General features: G+C 31.1%; 2 protein-coding genes across 3 annotated transcripts; one reads left to right on the top strand and one right to left on the bottom strand.

Annotated features, from left to right (window-relative positions):
- Positions 1-531: 531 nt before the first annotated feature.
- On the top strand, positions 532-14,287 carry LOC134831378 (uncharacterized). The gene is made up of 8 exons (XM_063845098.1): positions 532-2,576; positions 2,639-2,730; positions 9,895-11,786; positions 11,847-11,967; positions 12,034-12,463; positions 12,938-13,100; positions 13,649-13,853; positions 13,929-14,287. Exons 1-8 carry the CDS (start codon positions 658-660, stop codon positions 14,090-14,092), a joined length of 4,986 nt encoding a protein of 1,661 aa, XP_063701168.1. The 5' UTR covers positions 532-657; the 3' UTR covers positions 14,093-14,287.
- A 356-nt stretch (positions 14,288-14,643) lies between these two features.
- On the bottom strand, positions 14,644-19,992 carry LOC134830880 (NAD(P) transhydrogenase, mitochondrial-like). Of its 2 annotated transcripts, none has more exons than XM_063844489.1 (7): positions 19,877-19,992; positions 16,586-18,485; positions 16,355-16,525; positions 15,715-16,069; positions 15,228-15,644; positions 14,955-15,166; positions 14,644-14,889 (listed from the first exon to the last, which is right to left on the bottom strand). In XM_063844489.1, exons 2-7 carry the CDS (start codon positions 18,461-18,463, stop codon positions 14,743-14,745), a joined length of 3,180 nt encoding a protein of 1,059 aa, XP_063700559.1. In that variant the 5' UTR covers positions 18,464-18,485; positions 19,877-19,992; the 3' UTR covers positions 14,644-14,742. The 2 variants fall into 2 exon arrangements, with proteins under 2 accessions (XP_063700559.1, XP_063700561.1); XM_063844491.1 differs by lacking the exon at positions 19,877-19,992 and adding an exon at positions 19,096-19,214.
- Between the last annotated feature and the right edge of the window lie 426 nt (positions 19,993-20,418).

The following is a 20,418-nucleotide window of genomic DNA, read 5'->3' on the forward strand; positions in this document are numbered from 1 at the left end:
GATAATTACAAGAAAAAAGTTGACACAAATAAAGGTGTTACTATAAGCTTAAAGTCACGTGCCAATTCAGTGCCTTCCTTAAATATTTTCAAGGGTCTAACAAGTCCTGAAAAGAATTCTTCGGGCATAACGCTAAAGTCATATAATAGTATAGATAATTTTGATAAGTATAAGAGTGCAGAAACAGTCAAAAATCGAAGATACTCAAAAGAAGATAGTGAATTTATTCAGAAATCTCCCATTGCTCCAAGTTTTCCGCTTATTGCTACTTCAGGAGGAGGAACAAAAATACATTGGGCAAAACGGGATGATTTAGTTATTCGTCGGAAAAGTGACACATCTAATAATATGGAAGTTATCATGCATCATAGTGAGTCTCACACAATGTCAGAATCTAAAAAAAATTACAATGAAACCCAGTTGCGCAAAGGGTCAAACCTTATGGTTTCCGACATGGTCGATATGGTTGTGCCTGAAAAAGTTATTAAAGCAAAACTAGCAGCGAAATCGTCAACAGACAGTCATCAAGGAAAAGTATCAAGGAAAATCAGTTTTCGCACAACAAAAAATACAACACCAACCAATTCGTATAGCAGACGGTTCAAACATCAAGAAAATAACAGCAGAGTAGCTGCACTGACTTTAAGATTCAATGAAATGATTCAACAAGACTCAAACTTATTGAACGAAGTGAAAAAAAATGGAGGAATTGTGCATAAAGTTGCGGGTCATGTATATAAAATTGTCGAAGAGGATTCCATAAAGAATAAAAGAATACGTGATAGCAATGATGATACTTCATCTGTATCCAGTCGACAAAGTCGAAAAAAAGCAAGTGTTCGACGAAAAGCAAGCATGAAAAGACAACAACGAAACTCTCGTCAAAAAAGTGTTAAAGAAACGATCCAATTATTCGAGCCGAAAAATGAAAAATCGACAAATGTTGATCGAACTTCAGTTGTTAAACCGAAGGTACCGGATAAAAGTGAAACAGTAATGCTACGCAGTCAAGCTTTAAGACTTCACAAACAAACGTCAATTACTTCAGCAGAAAAACTCACTGATTTTGTTATGTCAGAAATGACTGTTGCTATTGAATCTGATATTAATAGAGTATCTCCTAACTCTAAAAATAAAGAAACATTAGAGTTAAAGGATGATGTTAATAGTAATAGTTTGGGTAACATTCGGCATTACCTGAAGCACGAATCAGATCACAAGTCTAAATACTCACGAATGTACGAAAAAATGAAATGCCGTTCCTTAATTACGTCCAATAACAAAAAGTCAACACAAGATTGCGAAGAGAAAATAAAAGATTGTTCTGTTAGTTCTGCTATCGACAATGCGGTGCGAGAAAATGAAGAACTAAACGAAAAGAATACAAAGATGTCTGAAGAAACTATCATTCCAAATATTAATATTGAGCCGATAACTCCGGATTATAAACCGAATTCATCATTCCTTTTCCGAAACGCAACTTTGCCAAAGAATAGTTATTGTAGTATGAACGACATCCAAAGCAGTTTAGTTGAAGCAATAAATGCTGCATTAATTAATAAAACACGTTCCATGGATGAAAACAGTTTCCCACACGATGAGAGCTCCAACACTAATGACTTTCATTCGTATACGAAAAACAAAAGTACCTTACATGAGAAAAATAGACTTCTATCAACCATAAAAGTAGCAGAAAGTTCTACGGAAGCCATAAACGAAATGTGTGATGAACAATCGAGAGTTAACATGAAAGATGTCTACGAATATATAATAAAAAGTAATGACAGTGAGATGGAAAAGACCGAAAATCCTGAAGACATTTATCAAAGTTTAATCGAAGTGAAAGACAAACGAGGGAGTATTGATTCATATGAGACAGTTAACGATTATGAGGTAGATTTAAATGTGTCAGAACGATCGCAAAACAACACAAAAGGAACTACAGATGATGGTTATGACTTATGCGATCCGCCAGAACCTCCAGCTCCGAGAAAACCTTCGATAGTTAAAAACGATGATGATCCTTTGCCCCTTCCTGTGCCAAAACGCATCATCCATGATAACTATGAGCATGTGAAATATACAGATATTCCTCCAAGACCTCCATCCAAGCATCCTTCATCAAATATTGAAAAACAAAAGGAGCAAATTCCATTGCCGCCGAGAAACGGCACACAAAAAGTCACTGCTCAAGAGTCTCAAACAGATATCAGCAATAGTGACGAACACAATTATTACGAAGAAAATATTTACGATACTATTAAACATGCCGATGATCAATCTCTTTTATCGAGCTGCTATGAAGCAATCCAACAACGTTCAAAAACAAATGGGGGGGACTCTGCTTCGTTATTGTATGATTCGGTAAAGAATGAATTTGATAGATTTGGACATTTCTTGCAACATGCAGAGTCGACAATGACGTTAGCTTCGGATCAAAAGACAAATAGCATTTATGGAACAACACTGGGCACGGGACAAAGCATTTCTCCTCCAAGTGAACGGGGAAGTGAGAACAGCGATGACTGGATTGATATTTCCGACGACGAAGGAAACAATTCCCAAAAATTCATTATGTAAAAAACACAATTTTTAATTATTACTAATATGATGATTTACGAAATGTTTATTTTTTCAGCATACGTGAAAAACAACAAAAAACAAACAGAAATACCGAATGGTCAAAAAAAGTTAGAGATCAACACAAAAATCTCCATAGAGACTCTGAAGGTATGTATGTTTTTATTTAAGTTTTTATTTTTTTTTCTATTTAAATGATCTTGATTCTATGACGTTTATATAACAAAAAACAGGCAAACTTTTCAGTTAATAAATAGTTTCACTTTCCAAATTAACTGCTAAATGTTAAGTTATGTTCGCTCCCAAGAAAAAAATAAATAAATAGACAAACTTTTTATTTCTTGATGTCTACAAATATAGTTGTTCTTAACCAAAAATATTTATGATTTGTGCAAATGAAAAATTTGTAATTGAAAAATTTATTGTAAAGTTAAAAATTGTTTTTTTTTTTTTTTTTTTTTTGTTGAAAAAAAAAGGTTAGAAAACAATTGAAAATTAATGCAATTCTCACAGTTTTGCGCTCGCACTAAAGTATGCAATTGATATTCTTCGATATCATCGGAAATTTGCATTGGGATTTTGTCACTCAAAGTCACTCGAACCACTCAAAGTCACTCAAACCACTCACGGCACTCAGCCCCAATGCAGAGAAAATAATTTCCGACAAATCCCAGTGCAAAAAAAATAATTTCCGACATCGTACCGTGTATGTGTATAGACACTCGCTTCCAGGCTGGAATAATGGAAGTGCTGTTGGAAATCATGGAAGTGCTGTTGGAAATTATGGAAATTTGTTGTGAAAAATCAGTCGAGTTTCGGTCGTTGAACAAGCAACACGTCATGTCTGAATTATAAAAAAAAATAATAATAAAAAATCAGTGATCTGTTTCAATAGCTCAAAGAGCAATGTTTGTTAAATACAAGTTGTGAATATTGAAACATATTTAAATAACATAATAAAATAGCAGAGTAAATAAAATATCAATCAAAAATAAAAAGGGTTGGTGTTAAGAGGTTAAAATTAAAGTAAAATAGTTTGTGCCCTTACCAATACAAAAATGTAAATGTTTATTCAACAAAAACAAAAGGATGGATTAAAAATACTCGAAAGTGAAATTTATCAAAATCGTGCTTGTTTCATTCGAACATGACCAAAAATTATACTTGCGGATACGATTGAACGTTATTTGATTAAATAATCGCAATGTAATTATTTATTAAAAACAAGTTTCTTGTGCATATAATAAATGCATACTCGCGTGAAGTATGTTGTGGTGAAACATTTTACATTGAATTATTGCACATTGAAAGCCGACTTATGTGAAAAATAACTGGAACATGAAGTATGAAAAGTCCTTTTGCAATACGATAAGCATTTATCGCCGTAAATTTGGCGATAATATCCGTCAAAATAAAAACGTGCTCTTGAATATATTTCAGATTTTTTCAGCGACAAAATGTTTTATGATGTTTTTTATTTACTGAAACTTCTATAATTTGAAGTTTCACAAACAACGAAAATTCATACAAATCAGATGCCATACTTTTTATAGTTTTGTTATTTGCAGCTGTATTCATTAGTATTGCAGAAAATAATTTTTCTGCAGTAAAACAATATGAGCATAATAACGAATTTGTCAAAGCTTGTCATTGGTAACCAAAAGTTCTTCAACGTAAAGAAAACTTATTATGAAAAAAATCCATTCAATTAAATTTGGTCATCATATTTTAAAAATATTACAAACAAAAAAAATCGATTACCATTCCTGAATTAAACGCTAGACATGATCATACCAGTTTACCTTGAAGTCAAATAAAATGAAATTATTGGACTAAATGGAGAGCTTTCAATTTATATACATTACATACGTTGAATTTATATAGCTATTCATATATAGGTACATAGAAAATCAACAGTTCACAATTGAGTATGTGACTCAAGCTAGGATATACACAACTGACATCATCGCTGTTTTATTCAAGTTCACAGCAATCCAATTTTATTACTGTTCATTCTTATGAGATTGAATAATTGTCCCGATCACTTTCTGTTTTATTGTGTTGAAAAAACTTGATTTTCCAATTTTGAAACTGAAAACATTCAAACCAGTAATTTGTTCCTCTTGCATCTACTTCGCTTGTCTTACAATTTACCTACTGAGTAAAATATCTGACATTACTAAGCCGAGGAAAAAAAATAATAAAATGTTTCATTTAATTACAACTTACCTGTAGTCTATAAACACAAATTGCCATCGAAAATTGTCTATCATCGTCTTCGCACGTAAACTTGCACACCCAAAAATAACCGCATATTTTTTTCTCACTTCATAAAGACGAACCTCAATGTTGGTACAAATATATGAATGAATAAAACTTTAAAAGATGATGTTCATTAAAAACTCGTTTTTCAGCAAGTATAAAATAATTTCGTTGGATTAGGAAATACAATTTATCCAACTTGGGATGTTGCAATTTTTTTACTCTATCATCTTCTTTTTTTTTATAAAAAATACGGAATTCAACAAACAAAAAACAAACGCATGGTTTAATATTTTGCAACACAACATGATTTATAATGTACTTCATTTTACGTGTATCTATACTTTGTTAGTGAAGGAATGTGTCTGTTGCGTACAATATTTAAAAAAAAAAGAGTAAACAAACAAACACTTTATGGAAGAAAAAATGTTAATTGTGGATTTTCTTTTCATTTCATTTGAATTGCTTTGAATTAATTATTAGGTAGGTGAGCTTAGCAGATTTGCACGCACCGCAGTGACAAGTAATTGAATACATTAACATCTTTGTGGCACATGTTCCATATACTAATTTGTTTTTGATGCATAAAAAAGACACGATTTGGTTTAATTGACGAAAAATGAAATTTTTTTCTCATATCTAAGAAATTTTCGAAAAAAAATCAAATTTTTTGATATTACAGATCAGAATAAAATACCTGTAAGATTTTTCATGATTTCCATAAAGAATATGATCGCTAATAAAAATATAGCTTTCAAAATATTTCTTCAAAATTTATAATTTATCTATATAATCTATATAGCATTAATTTAGGCTTTTATTTGCTTAATTTTGACATGCAGAACAAAAATACAAACATATACTACAATTTGTATTTTCTTGCTAATTCAAGGTGCTTTTTCAATGCAAGTGATTTGTCGAGAGTCAAACGTCATAAGTCATTCATCACGTGTGAGCTCAAGCAATCATTAATTTCTCTCTTTCACGTCATTCGCGCGAATACAAAAGTTTCTCATAAGCATGTTACGACCCAAGTTCATGATTTAAAGAGAAATCTTTTAAATATTAATTTGTTTGTTTCTTATTTGTGCAAAATTATTTCGATATTTGTATTTTAGTCAGAAGAAACACTTAAGGGCATTTTCGTTTATTTAATGATTGTTACGCGCTTAAATGTTTACCTGATTTCCGAGGTTTAAAAGAATGAAATTTATTGCACTATATTTTTATACCTTTTAATTTCTAAGAACTTAAATAAGAATTTGTTTTTTTTTTTTAATTTTAGTGACTAATATCATTGATTTAGATTTTATTGAACTTTATCAAGAAAAGCAACAATAAATGGTGCATAACTAATTACAGATATTTTTATTATTAATAACGTTTTTTTTTAGCACATAAAAGACCTGTTGCCATTTCAGATCAACTTCTAAAACAAACAATTAGGTTGTTTGCTTTTTTGTCAAATCACGAACAAAAAAAAATTGGCTGAATACCTCTTCCATTCACATATTTAAATTGCTCTAAATGATTAAAAACAACAAAAACTCATTTTCCTCGTTGTTCGTTCCGTTAGCATTGTTATGATTATTTTTAATAAAATTAAATACTATCCCATGATTTTATTTATTAGATAGTTCACTATTTATAATTAACAGGAACATTTTTTGTCTCCATAACCTTTGTTGCTATTCTTTTTTGTTTGTTTGTCAGTTCAGTTTACTTCATGAGATCAATTGAAAAAAAGTTATTTACAATTTATTTTTTAATAATTATATCATTAAAAATCTCGTGTCTCATTTTTTCTTCATTGCTTTCTCCTACTACCTATAATAAAAGATTCATTAGATGATGAAGATTCGAAAAAGTGAGATAAATTTCTTTTTATGGTAGGTCTGTTTGGATTGTTTTGACGGTCAAAAAACAATAAAAATTGTAGGATGCACGCATGAAATTTTGTGTGGTCATTATCTCACCTCTTACCAAATTTTACCATAACGGAAATTACTAAAGTAATTTGGTTTTACAATTAATTTTTTTGGCACTCAGATTATACCGAGGCGTCATCGTTAAATGCTGTAAAGCATCAGTCCATTTGATTCAACAGTATTTATTTTTAAATAAAAAAAATCTTACGCCCAATTCGTGACTATATTCATCATGCGAATTCTGATCGACTTTCAACCCACTCTTTCTTTTTATTAATATATTTTTTAGAATTTTGTAAAAGCGAATGATTTTAACAATAAGCAGGAAAAAGCCAATAGTGGGATGTCAAGTATAAAATTTCTTATGAATGGCGCACATTCGAAGGAGCATTGTATAGTGGTCGATTAGTTTTTTGTTTTAATTTTATTTTCAATATCAATAAATAGTTAAAGTTGATTTTTAAATAGGGCGATTGTCTACTAGCCTTATTTATAGTCTGTGCTTATGAATTTACTGTTTTAATTTATTACAAAAACAACAGAAAATGGATTGCTATGTACTCTATTTTTACAACAAAAATATTGCCATCATTGAAGCTTATTCATTCGTGTTCTCTTTCGTATTCAAAAGATTTGTATAATTAAGAATACAACAATTATACAGAAATAAAAAATAGTAACTCACAAGATCAAGCAACGAATATTATTATTTACAAAAAAAAAAACGACTTGAACCTTGAACATTTTTCCCTTCAAGAAATATGATTATATTGTTAATTAATAAAAATATTTCAGTTTCCTGACATCCACGAAATGTTTTAAAAATTTGATCCTTTTGTAGTTTTTTTAACTGTATTTTCAATGCAAATTTACAACAATGATTTCCACTCGATATCGACGCAACTCTTCTTCTTCATTTATTATGACGCAATTCACTCCATTTCTGCTTTAGGCATTAATTACAACAGTATACTTTTTACTTCCTTTATAGCAATATTTTAAATCAGATACAACGTTTGCTTTTTCACACTCAACCTTTTATATTATTATGAATCACTGCACTTTCGCATATAATTAAATACATCCACAGAAGCGCATTATCGCTTGTGACAGTAGCAGAAGACAATAATGCTGATGTTGATTATATGACTTAACTTCAAATGGGAAGAGTAATCAAAGAATTGAAGATTTAATTTGTCATAAAATTTAATAAATTTCTATCCCTTATATCAATAAAAAAAATACAATACGAGTTCCATTAAAAATCGTTCAAAAATTGTATGGGTATGTTTGTAAAAATTTGTTAAAAATTTATTTTCACATGATTTTCTGGTTTTTCTGTCGCTTATATTAAGTTCTCAACAAAAAAATTTGTAAATCATATTTACGCAAAATCGTAAATTAGTAATTAATTATAATCATGTTTAAAATCTCATTGTTGGACATGATCGCCTATTATATGATTTTTACGATTATTTATTGTGATTGATTGTGTAAAAAAATTGGTTTTTTATTTGGTTGAAAACTAACTTCAAAGACAAGGACAACCTTGAGTTATTTTGTGGGCAAATTTAGAGTGAAATCATGTTGACATTTTTTTTTATTTTTGCTAAACATCAATTTTAGTAAAAGCTTTTTTGCAAAATTTGAACAAAAAAAAAACGGAAAGATTTAACAATAATGACTAACTGTCATCATAAACTATTTCAAGGTTATTTTTTGACATCATTTCATTTTTTTTTGTTTCACTAAAGTTACCCAAAATATTCGTTGTAGATGACATCAAAGACTAACTATTTTTGTTGTTTATGAATTACTTATCTGACCTGACTGTACAACTTTAATATGTGCGTTACCTTACAATAATATAAAAATTTTCACATTAATAACATTATCTCACGTTATTCATTGTTTGTTAGCGATTCGACGAGCATGTAGATAAATGCTGTTTATTAGTGTGGCTTTTCACTAAAAATTTCCGTGTACACAACAAAACTATGTAAGAATGTGATTTGAATGATGGGATAAAACCAGCAAAAAATGCTTGAGATACAATTGTTTTGTTTGTTGCTGTTCAATGCGAATAAAAAAAACAACTGAACTTTAACAAATAGATTCTTAAAATTGTAATTTTATACAAATGTAAGAACACTGACGTTTGTTAGTTTGAATCAACGTTATGTCTGTTCCTAAATTCTTGCATATGATATAATTTATATAATCCTTTGTATTTTTGTGATAGATAAATATAATACGCGGATGATAGAAAATGCTTTATATTATTTATTGTGTATTGCATTCAATAAAAATGAAAACAAATTTTACAAAAAAGTAATTTTTAAATTAATAATAATTATTTATGACTATTACATGTGTAATCATTAAAAATTTTTTTTTCAAGATTACAATTAAGTTTACAAATTTTAAATTAAAAATAATTTATTTCTGATGTTGCATTTACAAATGAATTAAAAATTGAGTTCATCTTATTAGTAAGATGTAAAAGGGCACAAACAACATTAGCATAATATCTCTTGAAATAAATTTCATATATAGTTTTCTTTCTTTTTTCAATTTTTAATGATCCTCTTCAGCCAATCAATGTCATGTTTGTGAATTATTTGCATTTATCGACAAATGAAAGATTTTAGGATGGTGCAAAAAACAATCGAAATAATGTCTTTTGGTGCTCAACCAATGCTTGCTCCATTGCCTCCTATTCAAACAATTCCTCGTAAACGAAGACCTCGAGCTGCTGGAGAAGTATTTGTGACGTCACATTCTAACGTTTACTTTGTGGAAACGAGTTCTGCGCTTCCGTCAAAGCATATTCAGGATCCCATATATGAAAACATGGAAAATGTTTTTACCGAAAATAGAAATAACTTTAATTTGAACTCAAAGGGTAGCCAAAAACTTCAAAAACGAGATTCTTTTTGCTCTGTTAGGTTCAGTACTTGTTTAGACGATGATAAAAGTATCGAAACGCAACAAATATCAGCGTTTATAGGTGAGATTCTAAGAAACACAAATATGTTTGGAATTAAGATCATTACTATGATAGACAATCAATGAACTATTTTCCATATTAACGATGATTTTTTGTTTTTTGTTTTTTTTTCAGATGATTTTGACCATCATTATGAATCTCTTTGCTCAATGGAACAAGCCAAACTAAGATTGGAGGAGAAATTAAAAACACGACCTTTGAATCTCCTTTCAGCGCAGGACGACATTCTTAAAAACGATCAACATCAAGACGATCACGATGACAGTTTCGACTCATTTGAGAGTGATTGTGAATCTGATGCAGAAATCAAGAAAGCTGATAGCGGAGTCGATATACACAATGCAAAATTGCCTGATCCGCCTCAACAATCAAAACAAGTGTATGCTCTCATGCAAAAGATCAAAACTTTCGGATCAATTTCAAAAAGTGAAATTTCTAAGGGTTTTAATAAAATTCGAAAAAAGTCAATGACGTCACCTAAATCGGAAAAGTCAATTACTTTTCCCGCACAACAATATGAAAATACGACTTTTTATGTTCCAACTGATATGAGTTCAGCAAACACTCCTAACACTTCAACGTTAGTGAAGGAAAAACCGACAAAAAAGAAAAACGTACGAAGGTCAACTGTTTCGGGAATATCATTAAAAATTGAAGAAACGCAGCCATATGAAAATCATGACTTCCATTCACCAAAAATGGCAATTACGCCAATATCTTCATCGTCAATATCTAGTCCAATATTAAGCCATTCAACAGCAAACGCTTCTTCGTCATCAAACATTAGAAATGGACCAACAACTGATGTCAATGATTTTTCACGCAAAAAGTCAAAATCTGGAAGAAGCTTCAAGTCAAAGTTAAGAAAGAGCTTCGCCACGGATTCGAGCCTTAGTATTAGCAGCTCAACATATGGAAATAGTCGAAGTACCTTTTACATATCCGATTCTGTAGATGTTGACTCAGGAATATTTGCTGGCAATGATACGAGAACAGTAAATGGATCGTCTTCGATTATTACAATGAACAGACAAACAGACAACAATTCGAGTCAATCTAATTCGAATGAAAAAATAAACAAATTGGGCGTTGATGATGTTATTCTACGTGATGAAAGTCGAAAATCTTTTTCACCAGATTTCATCAGCAAACGAAGATCATCGACAACAAGACCAAATAATCCGCCTCCTCCGCCTCCTGCGATTGAAAAAGATAAATCGCGCGGAAGCAAGAAACTCGGGACGACATCGTGGTATGCGGAATGTGGTGTTTTTAAACCAGAATCCTTCAACGGTGATCATCGCAATTCCAAACGTGATAAAAATACATCATGGTACGCAGAAGCGGGATTATATCAAACAAGCGGCGAGAGTGTCATTAGCTCAAGCGGAAGTTCTGGCGTTAGCACAGGCGGAGAAGGAGGCCCGGGAGACGATACGCTACATAGTATGTTCATCAATGAGCCCCTCTACCAAATATACAATGCTGCTCGATTGGAAAGTATTTCTCGTGATATTGAAATTGTCACTTCATCTGATGACACTGATGGATATGAAGAAGTCGGCGTATTAAAAGAACAAATATCTGATGCTGATGAAAATATAAAGAAACCTTTGAGACCAACAGCCTTGCAACTTGTTGAACCCAATCGTGGCTCAAGTCGTACTCTATGGAGCGAGGTACCTGAAGTTCTTGCAACAGAAATATTATTGAGCTTAACTAACACGGAAAAATATTTGCAAGAAGCCAAATTTGAAATTCTTACATCAGAAGCCTCGTATTTAAAAAGTCTCAATTTATTAAAATCACATTTTATGAATCATCCAGCATTCAGAGATACACAGATTTTGTCAGCGGCTGATCGAAAAACACTGTTTTCGTATATCATTCCCGTACAAGAATGCTCTGATCGGCTTTTAAGTGACTTGGAGTCGTGTTGGCAAGATAACATTATGTTGATTGGTTTAAGTGAAAGCTTGCAAAAACATGTTGAAAAATATTTCAATGTAAGCATCAAATTCCTTTTTTTTACAATTTTTCATCAAGTTTTATTTTCTTTTCATTAGGTATACATTTCATATTGTGAACATCAAGGAAAAATGGATCGCACTCTTAAACGTCTCAAAGAAGTTAAAGGACCATTTTCGCAAATATTAGAAACACTTGAAGCCGACCCAGTTTGTTGTGGTATGTTATAATTGTCTTTATATACATTCAAGTGTAGGATAAAAATTTCAAATTTTTTTATTCAAGGATTAAGCATTCATTCATTTCTCATGCTACCAATGCAACGAATTACTCGTCTTCCATTACTAATTGAAACTGTTCTGAGTAAATTAAAATCTGATGATGATGAACGCGAAGTATGGACAAAAGTGTTGGCGCATTTAAAGAAAATCGCAGCTCAATGCAATGAAGCAGCAAATCGATGTGAACAACAGTATCTGATGCAACAAATTAGCAAACAAATTGAATTTCCTGTCAACATAAGACCTCTTCCGATTGTTCCTGTAGGTGTAACTATTCCGGGGACACCAATGAGAACTTTAGTTAAAAAAGGCGAACTAACACACTTGATATGGCGCGGAGATGAAGCAAAATTGACATTTGGAAAGAAATTCAGCAAATCCAGTATATATGCGTTCCTTTTTACGGATTTATTGGTTTTGACCAAGAAAAAAAGGTACGCGTCTCAGATAAAAAAAAATCAATAATGTTTTCGATTTTATAAAACTTCTGAACATTGGGTATGATGTATATTCAGTATCGAGTATTTTTAAAAAAGCATTGAGATATCCTTCATAAATCAAAAGAGATAGAGATTTTAATATTTATCGATATATGATTAAAAAAAATCTATTAGAGATTTTAATATTTTAACATATTTATATGTTTGTTTTAAAAAATCTAACTATTCAAATATTTCTGCAAGATTTTAAAATTTATCAATTCAAGTTCCAAAATTTCTTAATAAGGTATAAGGTATTTCTTAATATTATCAAAAAGGGCATTCTTAATTCACTTTTGGATTCGCATGAAAACTTTGAGAATTAATTTTATCAGAAATTTTAATTATTTTCAAAAGGTTTTATGATACTTGATATTATATTATTCTCCTGCAAATTATTGTACATTGTACATTTATTTTATTTATTAGCGATGAATCGTATCTTGTCTTCGATCATTGTCAGCGAAGTATGTTGACCGTATCTTCGGGTGATGTCATTCCGCAATTACCTACCAAGGAAATGTCTAATGTTGGCAAACATTTGATCATAATGACCCTTTTAGAGAATTATGAAGGGAAAACTGTCGAAATGGTGAGTTTCTACATAATTATATATTTAATATAAAAAGGTTTCCTCTCCCATCATTGCTGTCAAAAACGATCATGGTCAGAAATTTTAGAATATAAAAAAAAAATAAATTTGAACATAGATTTGAAATAGTATTTTATATAAAATGACTTATATTTTAAGTTTAGCTATTTCAAAGATTTTTATTTTTTTTTTAATTTGACATTTGAAATTATTTCAAAGATTATAATGGTTGAAAAACCAAAGATCAAAAAAATTTAAAAATTATTTTTACAAAGTATTTATTTTTGAAAGAAAAAATAAGAAGAATACATTTAAATTTTAATTAAGAAAAGAAAAAATAAGTTAAAACACAAATTTAATAACAATATCATAGAAAACAATTAAAAGTTAAACAATTTTATAAATTTTACATACAAAACAGCACTAAAAATGATATCTATATAAAATTTCTATATTTCCCATTGTTTTTATTTCAATAATGTTACGTGAAATAGATAACGTTTTTGGAATACCGTAAAAGTAAAACTTAAAAAACTTGTAATTTTTAGATTCTTTCCTGCTCTTCTGAATCTGAAAGAGAAAGATGGTTACAAGCTACTGAGCCTCCAAGTTCAGAAAATCCTGACGAAAAATTATATGAACAATGGGATTGCCCACAAGTTATCGTCAAACACAAATATAAAGCCCTTCAACCGGATGAAATTGCATTGGAGGTCGGCGATGTTATCAATGTTTTTCGAAAAATGGCAGATGGTAAGAAAAATTTTTATAATATAATTCATAAGTTTAATAATACGTTTTAATTAATAAACTTGCTTTACATTTTAGGATGGTATCATGGTGAACGCATAACCGACGGAGCTCAAGGCTGGTTTCCGGGAAACTTTACAGAAGAAGTCAACTCTGCCCATGTTCGAGCTCGTAACTTAAAAGAACGATATCGTGTTCTCACTTTCACAGCTAATTATATCGAGTCACAGAAGAAAAAATAACTTATGAATTAACTCCTTGCCGTGTATTAATTTTTCCATTTTATATAGATTCTCTTTTAAACATCAAGCATGTGATAGTCAAATTGCAATATTATAACAAAAAAAAAATACTTATTTAAAAGAATCAAGTCCACTAAATTAATTGTATTTTAAATAAATAAATTAGTGTATTTTAGTCATCTATTTTAGAATAAACTGCTCATAAAATATATAGAATGTATGAATAAATGTTAAAGTATTTAATCAGAAATTTTCTTTTGAAATCTCACTTATTTAAGCATATCAAATAATTTTAAATATAGGATTTAAGGTAAAAAAATATAAAATCATAAAATAGTTCCGGAGAATCATAATCTTGATACATCTTCTGAACATAATATGTTTGTTTTGTAATTATTTCTAAAACATAACATTTTTTTTTTTTGATAACATTTTCTTAGAAGCTTTTTTACTTACAAGTAAAACCTCTTTATCTATAAGTATCTAATACCTCTTTATAATTTCATCAACGATTCTACTTTTTCAAAATTATTTTTTTTTTATTAAACCACTTTTCCAAACTTTATAACATTCATTTTCTTTGTAAATATCAATAAATTGGCAGGTTTATATATAAATGCATTTTTCATTATGTTTTTCAAAACAAATGTTTATGTTGTTGCTTCCTTAATTTTCATTAAAAGGGCATCGCAAGTCTTTTTCGCATCGCCTAACAACATTGAAGTGTTTGGTTTATAAAAAATTGGATTATCGACGGCGGCATATCCAACACCCAAGGATCTCTTCATAACAATTACCTGAAAAAAAAAATAAATTGAATTATTTTTCAAATATGTATAATAGAATAGAAGGAAAATGTTACTTGATCAGCTTTCCACACTCTCAAAACAGGCATACCAGCAATTATTGAGTTCGGATCATCTTCTGCTGCACTATTAACCGTATCATTAGCTCCAATTACAAGTACAAGATCGGTTTCAGAAAAATCGTCATTGATTTCTTCCATTTCTAAAACATCATCGTATGGCACGCCAGCTTCTGCTAACAAAACATTCAGTTGACCCGGCATACGACCTGTATATTAAACAAAATAAAAGACATAAAATTTGCTTTTATATAACTGAAGTTTTCATACCAGCTACAGGATGTATTCCAAAACGAACTTTTTTGCCTTTTGATTTCAACAAGTCAACCATTTCAGCGATTGGATATTGAGCTTTTGCAACACATAATCCGTAACCGGGTGTAATTATGATATTTTTCGCATTTCGTATCATTTCTACAGCACCGTCAACGTTGACTTCCGAATGTTGTCCGACGATTTCAGCAGGTTTTCCTCCTGCAGTACTTGATGTTCCATACCCTCCGAGAATTACATTTGGAAGCGAACGATTCATGGCTTTACACATTATATACGAGAGAATCGCGCCAGAGGATCCAATTAAAGCACCAACGACTGTCATCAAATTGTTGTTGAGCATAAATCCTTCAGCGCACAAAGCCCAGCCAGAATATGAATTTAAAACAGTAATTACAACAGGCATATCAGCTCCTGAAAATTTTATTTTTATGAAAAGTTTTATCATTTAGTGTTTAATAAATAAAATATTTTTAATATATACCTCCAATTGCAGCTGTTAACGTTACTCCCATGATTGTTGACATTGCAGCTGTTCCTCCTAAAAGTCCTAATCCTCCTGCTAATGATGGTTCAAAGTAAAATGCTCCCATTGCAGCAATATTTCCTGCAAGCAATCCTCCATTTATCAAATGTCTTCCAGGTAACATCAATGGAGCTGAATTTAAAATTCCTTGCAGCTTTCCATATGCAACTAACGAGCCACTGAATGTTACGCCGCCAATATACGTTCCTAAAAATGTTGCTGTTTTTAAAACATTAGCTGCTGGATCCATTGCAAGTGTCGGGAATTCATGCATATAAGTTGCAACACATGTAAGAACAGCTGCTGCGCCAACCTAAAAGAAATATACTAAATCTCTTTCTATTTCGTATTTTAAAGGTACAAAATAAATATTTTTTCCATATTAAATTAATATTATAGTGATATCAACTTTTAATTAAAATCAATTATCGATATGATTTAGATATGCAACAAAAATTACATTCAAAAGAAATTTTAACACTTTGTGTCAAAAGATTTTAATATCAATTTCGTTTTATCCATGATAAAAATTATCGATATCATTTTAATATCAATTTAATATGAACAAGTATTTATTTTGCATCTAAATTCAACTTACAAGACTATGGAATGCAGCAACCAATTGAGGTAGATCTGTAATTTGAATTCGTTTAGCAATCACGCCTCCTAATGCTCCGCCAAGAGCAGCAACGCCTCCCATTTGCATTAATACTTCTTGCGATGGAGCGATTTGACCCAAAGTAGCTGCAATACCGCTTGTAACACCGATCTATAAAAAAATTTTCAGTTGATTTTTTTTTTTTTTTTTTATTTTTTTTAATTCACTTACAATTCCCAATGCATTTCCCAAGCGCGCTGTTTTCTGCGATGATAACCCTCCGAGTGCTCCAACGCAACACAAACTGGCTGCTAAATAAGCCATTTGATGAATTTCAGGCATTCCTTGTATTGCAGCGTAACCATATCCGCTTAAAAATACCAAAGCAGGAATTCCATATAAACTATTGTATTCTGGAGGATCTGTAGGGCGTTTAAACATATCTAACATTCGTTGAGTTACCAAAAATCCGCCAAAAATGTTTACAAATGAAATAAGAGCTGCCGTTGCTGCTAACCCTTCAATCGCATTCGTTGGATACAATCCGCCGCCCATGAGTAAAAGACCTCCAACAGCCGTAATGCCTGAAATAGCATTTGTTACAGACATCAATGGTGAATGTAATGCAGGTGTTACTCCCCAAACTGTATGATATCCGACGATTCCTGCCAAACTGAATGTTGTCATCATCGTTGTAAATGCGGGATTTGGAGAAATAATTCCTAAACCAACGAGTCCTCCAAGTCCCGTTGTGTACATAAGACTGCTTTTCATTGTTTCAGCAAACGGATTTGGAGGAAGCGTTTCCTTTACAGAAACTGATTTACTTTCAGATGGCGGTTTTGAAGAAACTGCTGAAACGGAAATTATTGGAGGAGGCCACATCCATTCGCCTTTGTTTAGAACAATTGAACCGCGAACGACTTCATCCTCCAAACGAATGTCGAAATGCTCTTTTTCTCCGATTGAAAGAAGGAATTTTGAAATATTGTTGCCATATAATGTTGATGATTGTGTTGGAAGTCGACTCGGAAAATCCGTTAATCCAATATGTACCACGTCGTGAATCGTTTTAATTTGACCAGGTACGATTGTTTCAACATTTCCTCCTGCTTCGGCAGCCAAATCGACAATTACTGATCCAGGTTTCATTGATTTCACATGCTCCTCTGTTATAAGCAACGGAGCTTTTTTGCCCGGAATCAACGCCGTTGTAATAACGACATCAACTTCTTTGCATTGTTGCGCAAACAGAGCCATTTCTGCTTCAATGAACTCTTTGCTCATTTCTTTACTGTATCCGCCAGCTGTTGAACCATCTTCCTTGATATCGATTGTTAAAAATTCTGCTCCCATACTTTCAACTTGTTCTTTCACTGCTGCTCGTGTATCAAATGCTCTCACAATTGCTCCCATGCATCGTGCCTGACCACAAGCTGCTAATCCAGCAACTCCTCCTCCAATTACGAGAATTTTTGCAGGAGGAACTTTCCCCGCTGCTGTTATTTGTCCCGTAAAGAAGCGCGGAAAATGATTTGCTGCTTCAATAACGGCACGATATCCCGCGATGTTTGCCATTGAACTCAAAGCATCGAAAACTTGTGCGCGCGAAATTCGAGGAATACAATCCATTCCAAAAGCAGTCATTCTTTTCGCAGCCATTTGATCGATTAGAGCTTTATTCTGACCCGGATAAAGAAACGAGATCAAAGTAGATTCGTCTCGCAAGTCTTTGATTTCAGGTTCAAGCGGATTTCGAACTTTTAATAAAATGTCACTGTTATAAACGTTTTTGCCATTTACTATTTTTGCTCCTGTTGCTGCGTAATCGTCATTACGAAATTTTGCTTCCAAGCCAGCATTTTCTTCAATATTCACATTAAATCCCTTTTTGACTAATGTAGCAGCTACTGTTGGTGTGATTGCAACACGACGTTCGTTTTGCCAACGTTCTTTTGGTACACCGATAGTCAAGTTTTTGTATGGAATTCCTTTAATGACTTCGACAGGTTTGCCATCTTTTTGCAAAATTCTAACTGACTTCGAAAATAGACGGCGTGACTCGTCGAGCGTGCGTTTTTGACGAGCACACAAACGTAGAAGAGTCATTTTGTCTTGTGACAATGTAAATCTGCAAAGGGAAACATTCAGAAATTAGTTAAAAATTTTAAAAGAAAATTAAAAATAGTAAAAATTTATACGCATGAAATATTTTATTAAATTGATGAAAGACGTTTTCAATCAAATCGTATAAAGATTTTTCAATTTAAATAAAAAAAAACAGCAATTCATTCGCTTGTTCATTTGATTCGTCTCTCTTGATTTCAGCTTGTTTCTCTCTTTTTACATCCCATTCCTTATCAATTTGATTCAAAAACATGCGAGACAGACGATTCATTCGTTCATTATTATTAGATTTTTGTCTCATATGCTTTATTCATATTCGTGTTGCGTCTCGCACACAAATAATACTCGTAACTTGCAAATTTTTTTATTTTATTTTCATTTACACCGGCTTCTTTGCAAACCACAAAAAATTCAACGAATTTTAATATAGAGTTACCAAAATGTAGAAAGATGGATGCTTCTTGAGTGATATTTTAACTTTGTGTTATAAAATTCGCTTCAAAAGAGTTGAAAATGAAAAATTACGTCTTATCTCTCATGGAATTATAAATATTTAATACAAGTTTTTACGTAGGTTTTATAAAAATTTCCATCGAATGCGAATTTTCACTCACTTTGTATCTTTTTAGTGATTCAATACTTCAGATGATTCAATACTTTATTATAAAACTCAAAACTTTGTCCATGCACTTAAATTTGTGAGCTAACGCAACGACTGCACACTCCTTCATGGACCAAACAAATACTAAATTCACAAACTCAATGCATGTTTGACTGTCTGGCAAAACAATGAACGACGAAGCACTAATACAATCGACGCATGCCGGTTTCTTACATATTATATTCATCACACACAAATATTCGCGAGAAAACGAAAGGGTAAAGCGTCACTGCATCAATAATGAGATTAACAATTGTTAATTTTTTTTATTTATGTTATTATTATTAAATCATTATTATTATCATTATTAGTTTTTCTTATCATATTTATTTATTTATTTTGTTCTGTTATTGTATGGGTGAAATAACGTGAAGACAATGAACTCATTTTAGATAAGATTAAATTATAAAAAAAACTAATTTCAACGCAAATTCTTATCAAAATTGAATAAAAATATTACATAATTCAAAAGTAAATAGACGTCAATATTTTTGCGAAATGTGTATGGAATTTCGCACATAAATATTAATATAAAGTTAAAAATAACCGAAAACCATATGGAAAAAATTCATGTTTAAGAAAATCCAAAAGCTATACATATTATACAATATATCAAATTGTAGCGACTTTAATGACTATTAAGAATGTTTTCAAATTTAATTTCAATACTCAGTAAGTTCACTCCTGTCGTTTCTTCGCTAATTATTTAGTTCGTGTGCTTTAAAATTTCTCACCTCTTTGTCTTATTTCTATTTTTTATCACACTGAATCTGATAAGACAAAAAAAAAATTGCGAACTATTTCAATAATATTTCAACATATACAAATGAATACAGAACATATGATACTTAATTAATGTCAATAAAAACGAAAAACACAAAATAAATTTAGACTGAACAGAAGAACGAATGAAATACAACTGAAGATGAGATATTTCTTGCTCTTCTATACTTAAATATATTATGGAATTCACAGCTGATAATAACGTAACAAGCAAGTTCTGTATGTTGGTATATCACGTTGTTTGTAAATAAAGTTTCATAGTGTGTTAAGTCGGCTCGTATTTTTACAATGAAAGATATTTTTTGTATTCAAAAAAAGCTTTGAAAAAAGAGATTTTTGTTAATTAATTTTAAATCAATTAGATAATTTCAAATCAATATGACAACTATTTTTATGCCATTTTTGTTATTTTATTTTAAGATTTTTTTGCAAGAGCGGGTCTGCATTCAAAACAATGTCACAATCGTTCCGCAATAAATTCATCAGTTCATTA

This window comes from Culicoides brevitarsis, chromosome 2 (genome assembly GCF_036172545.1).
Source record: "Culicoides brevitarsis isolate CSIRO-B50_1 chromosome 2, AGI_CSIRO_Cbre_v1, whole genome shotgun sequence".
Taxonomy (NCBI): Eukaryota; Metazoa; Arthropoda; class Insecta; order Diptera; family Ceratopogonidae; genus Culicoides; species Culicoides brevitarsis.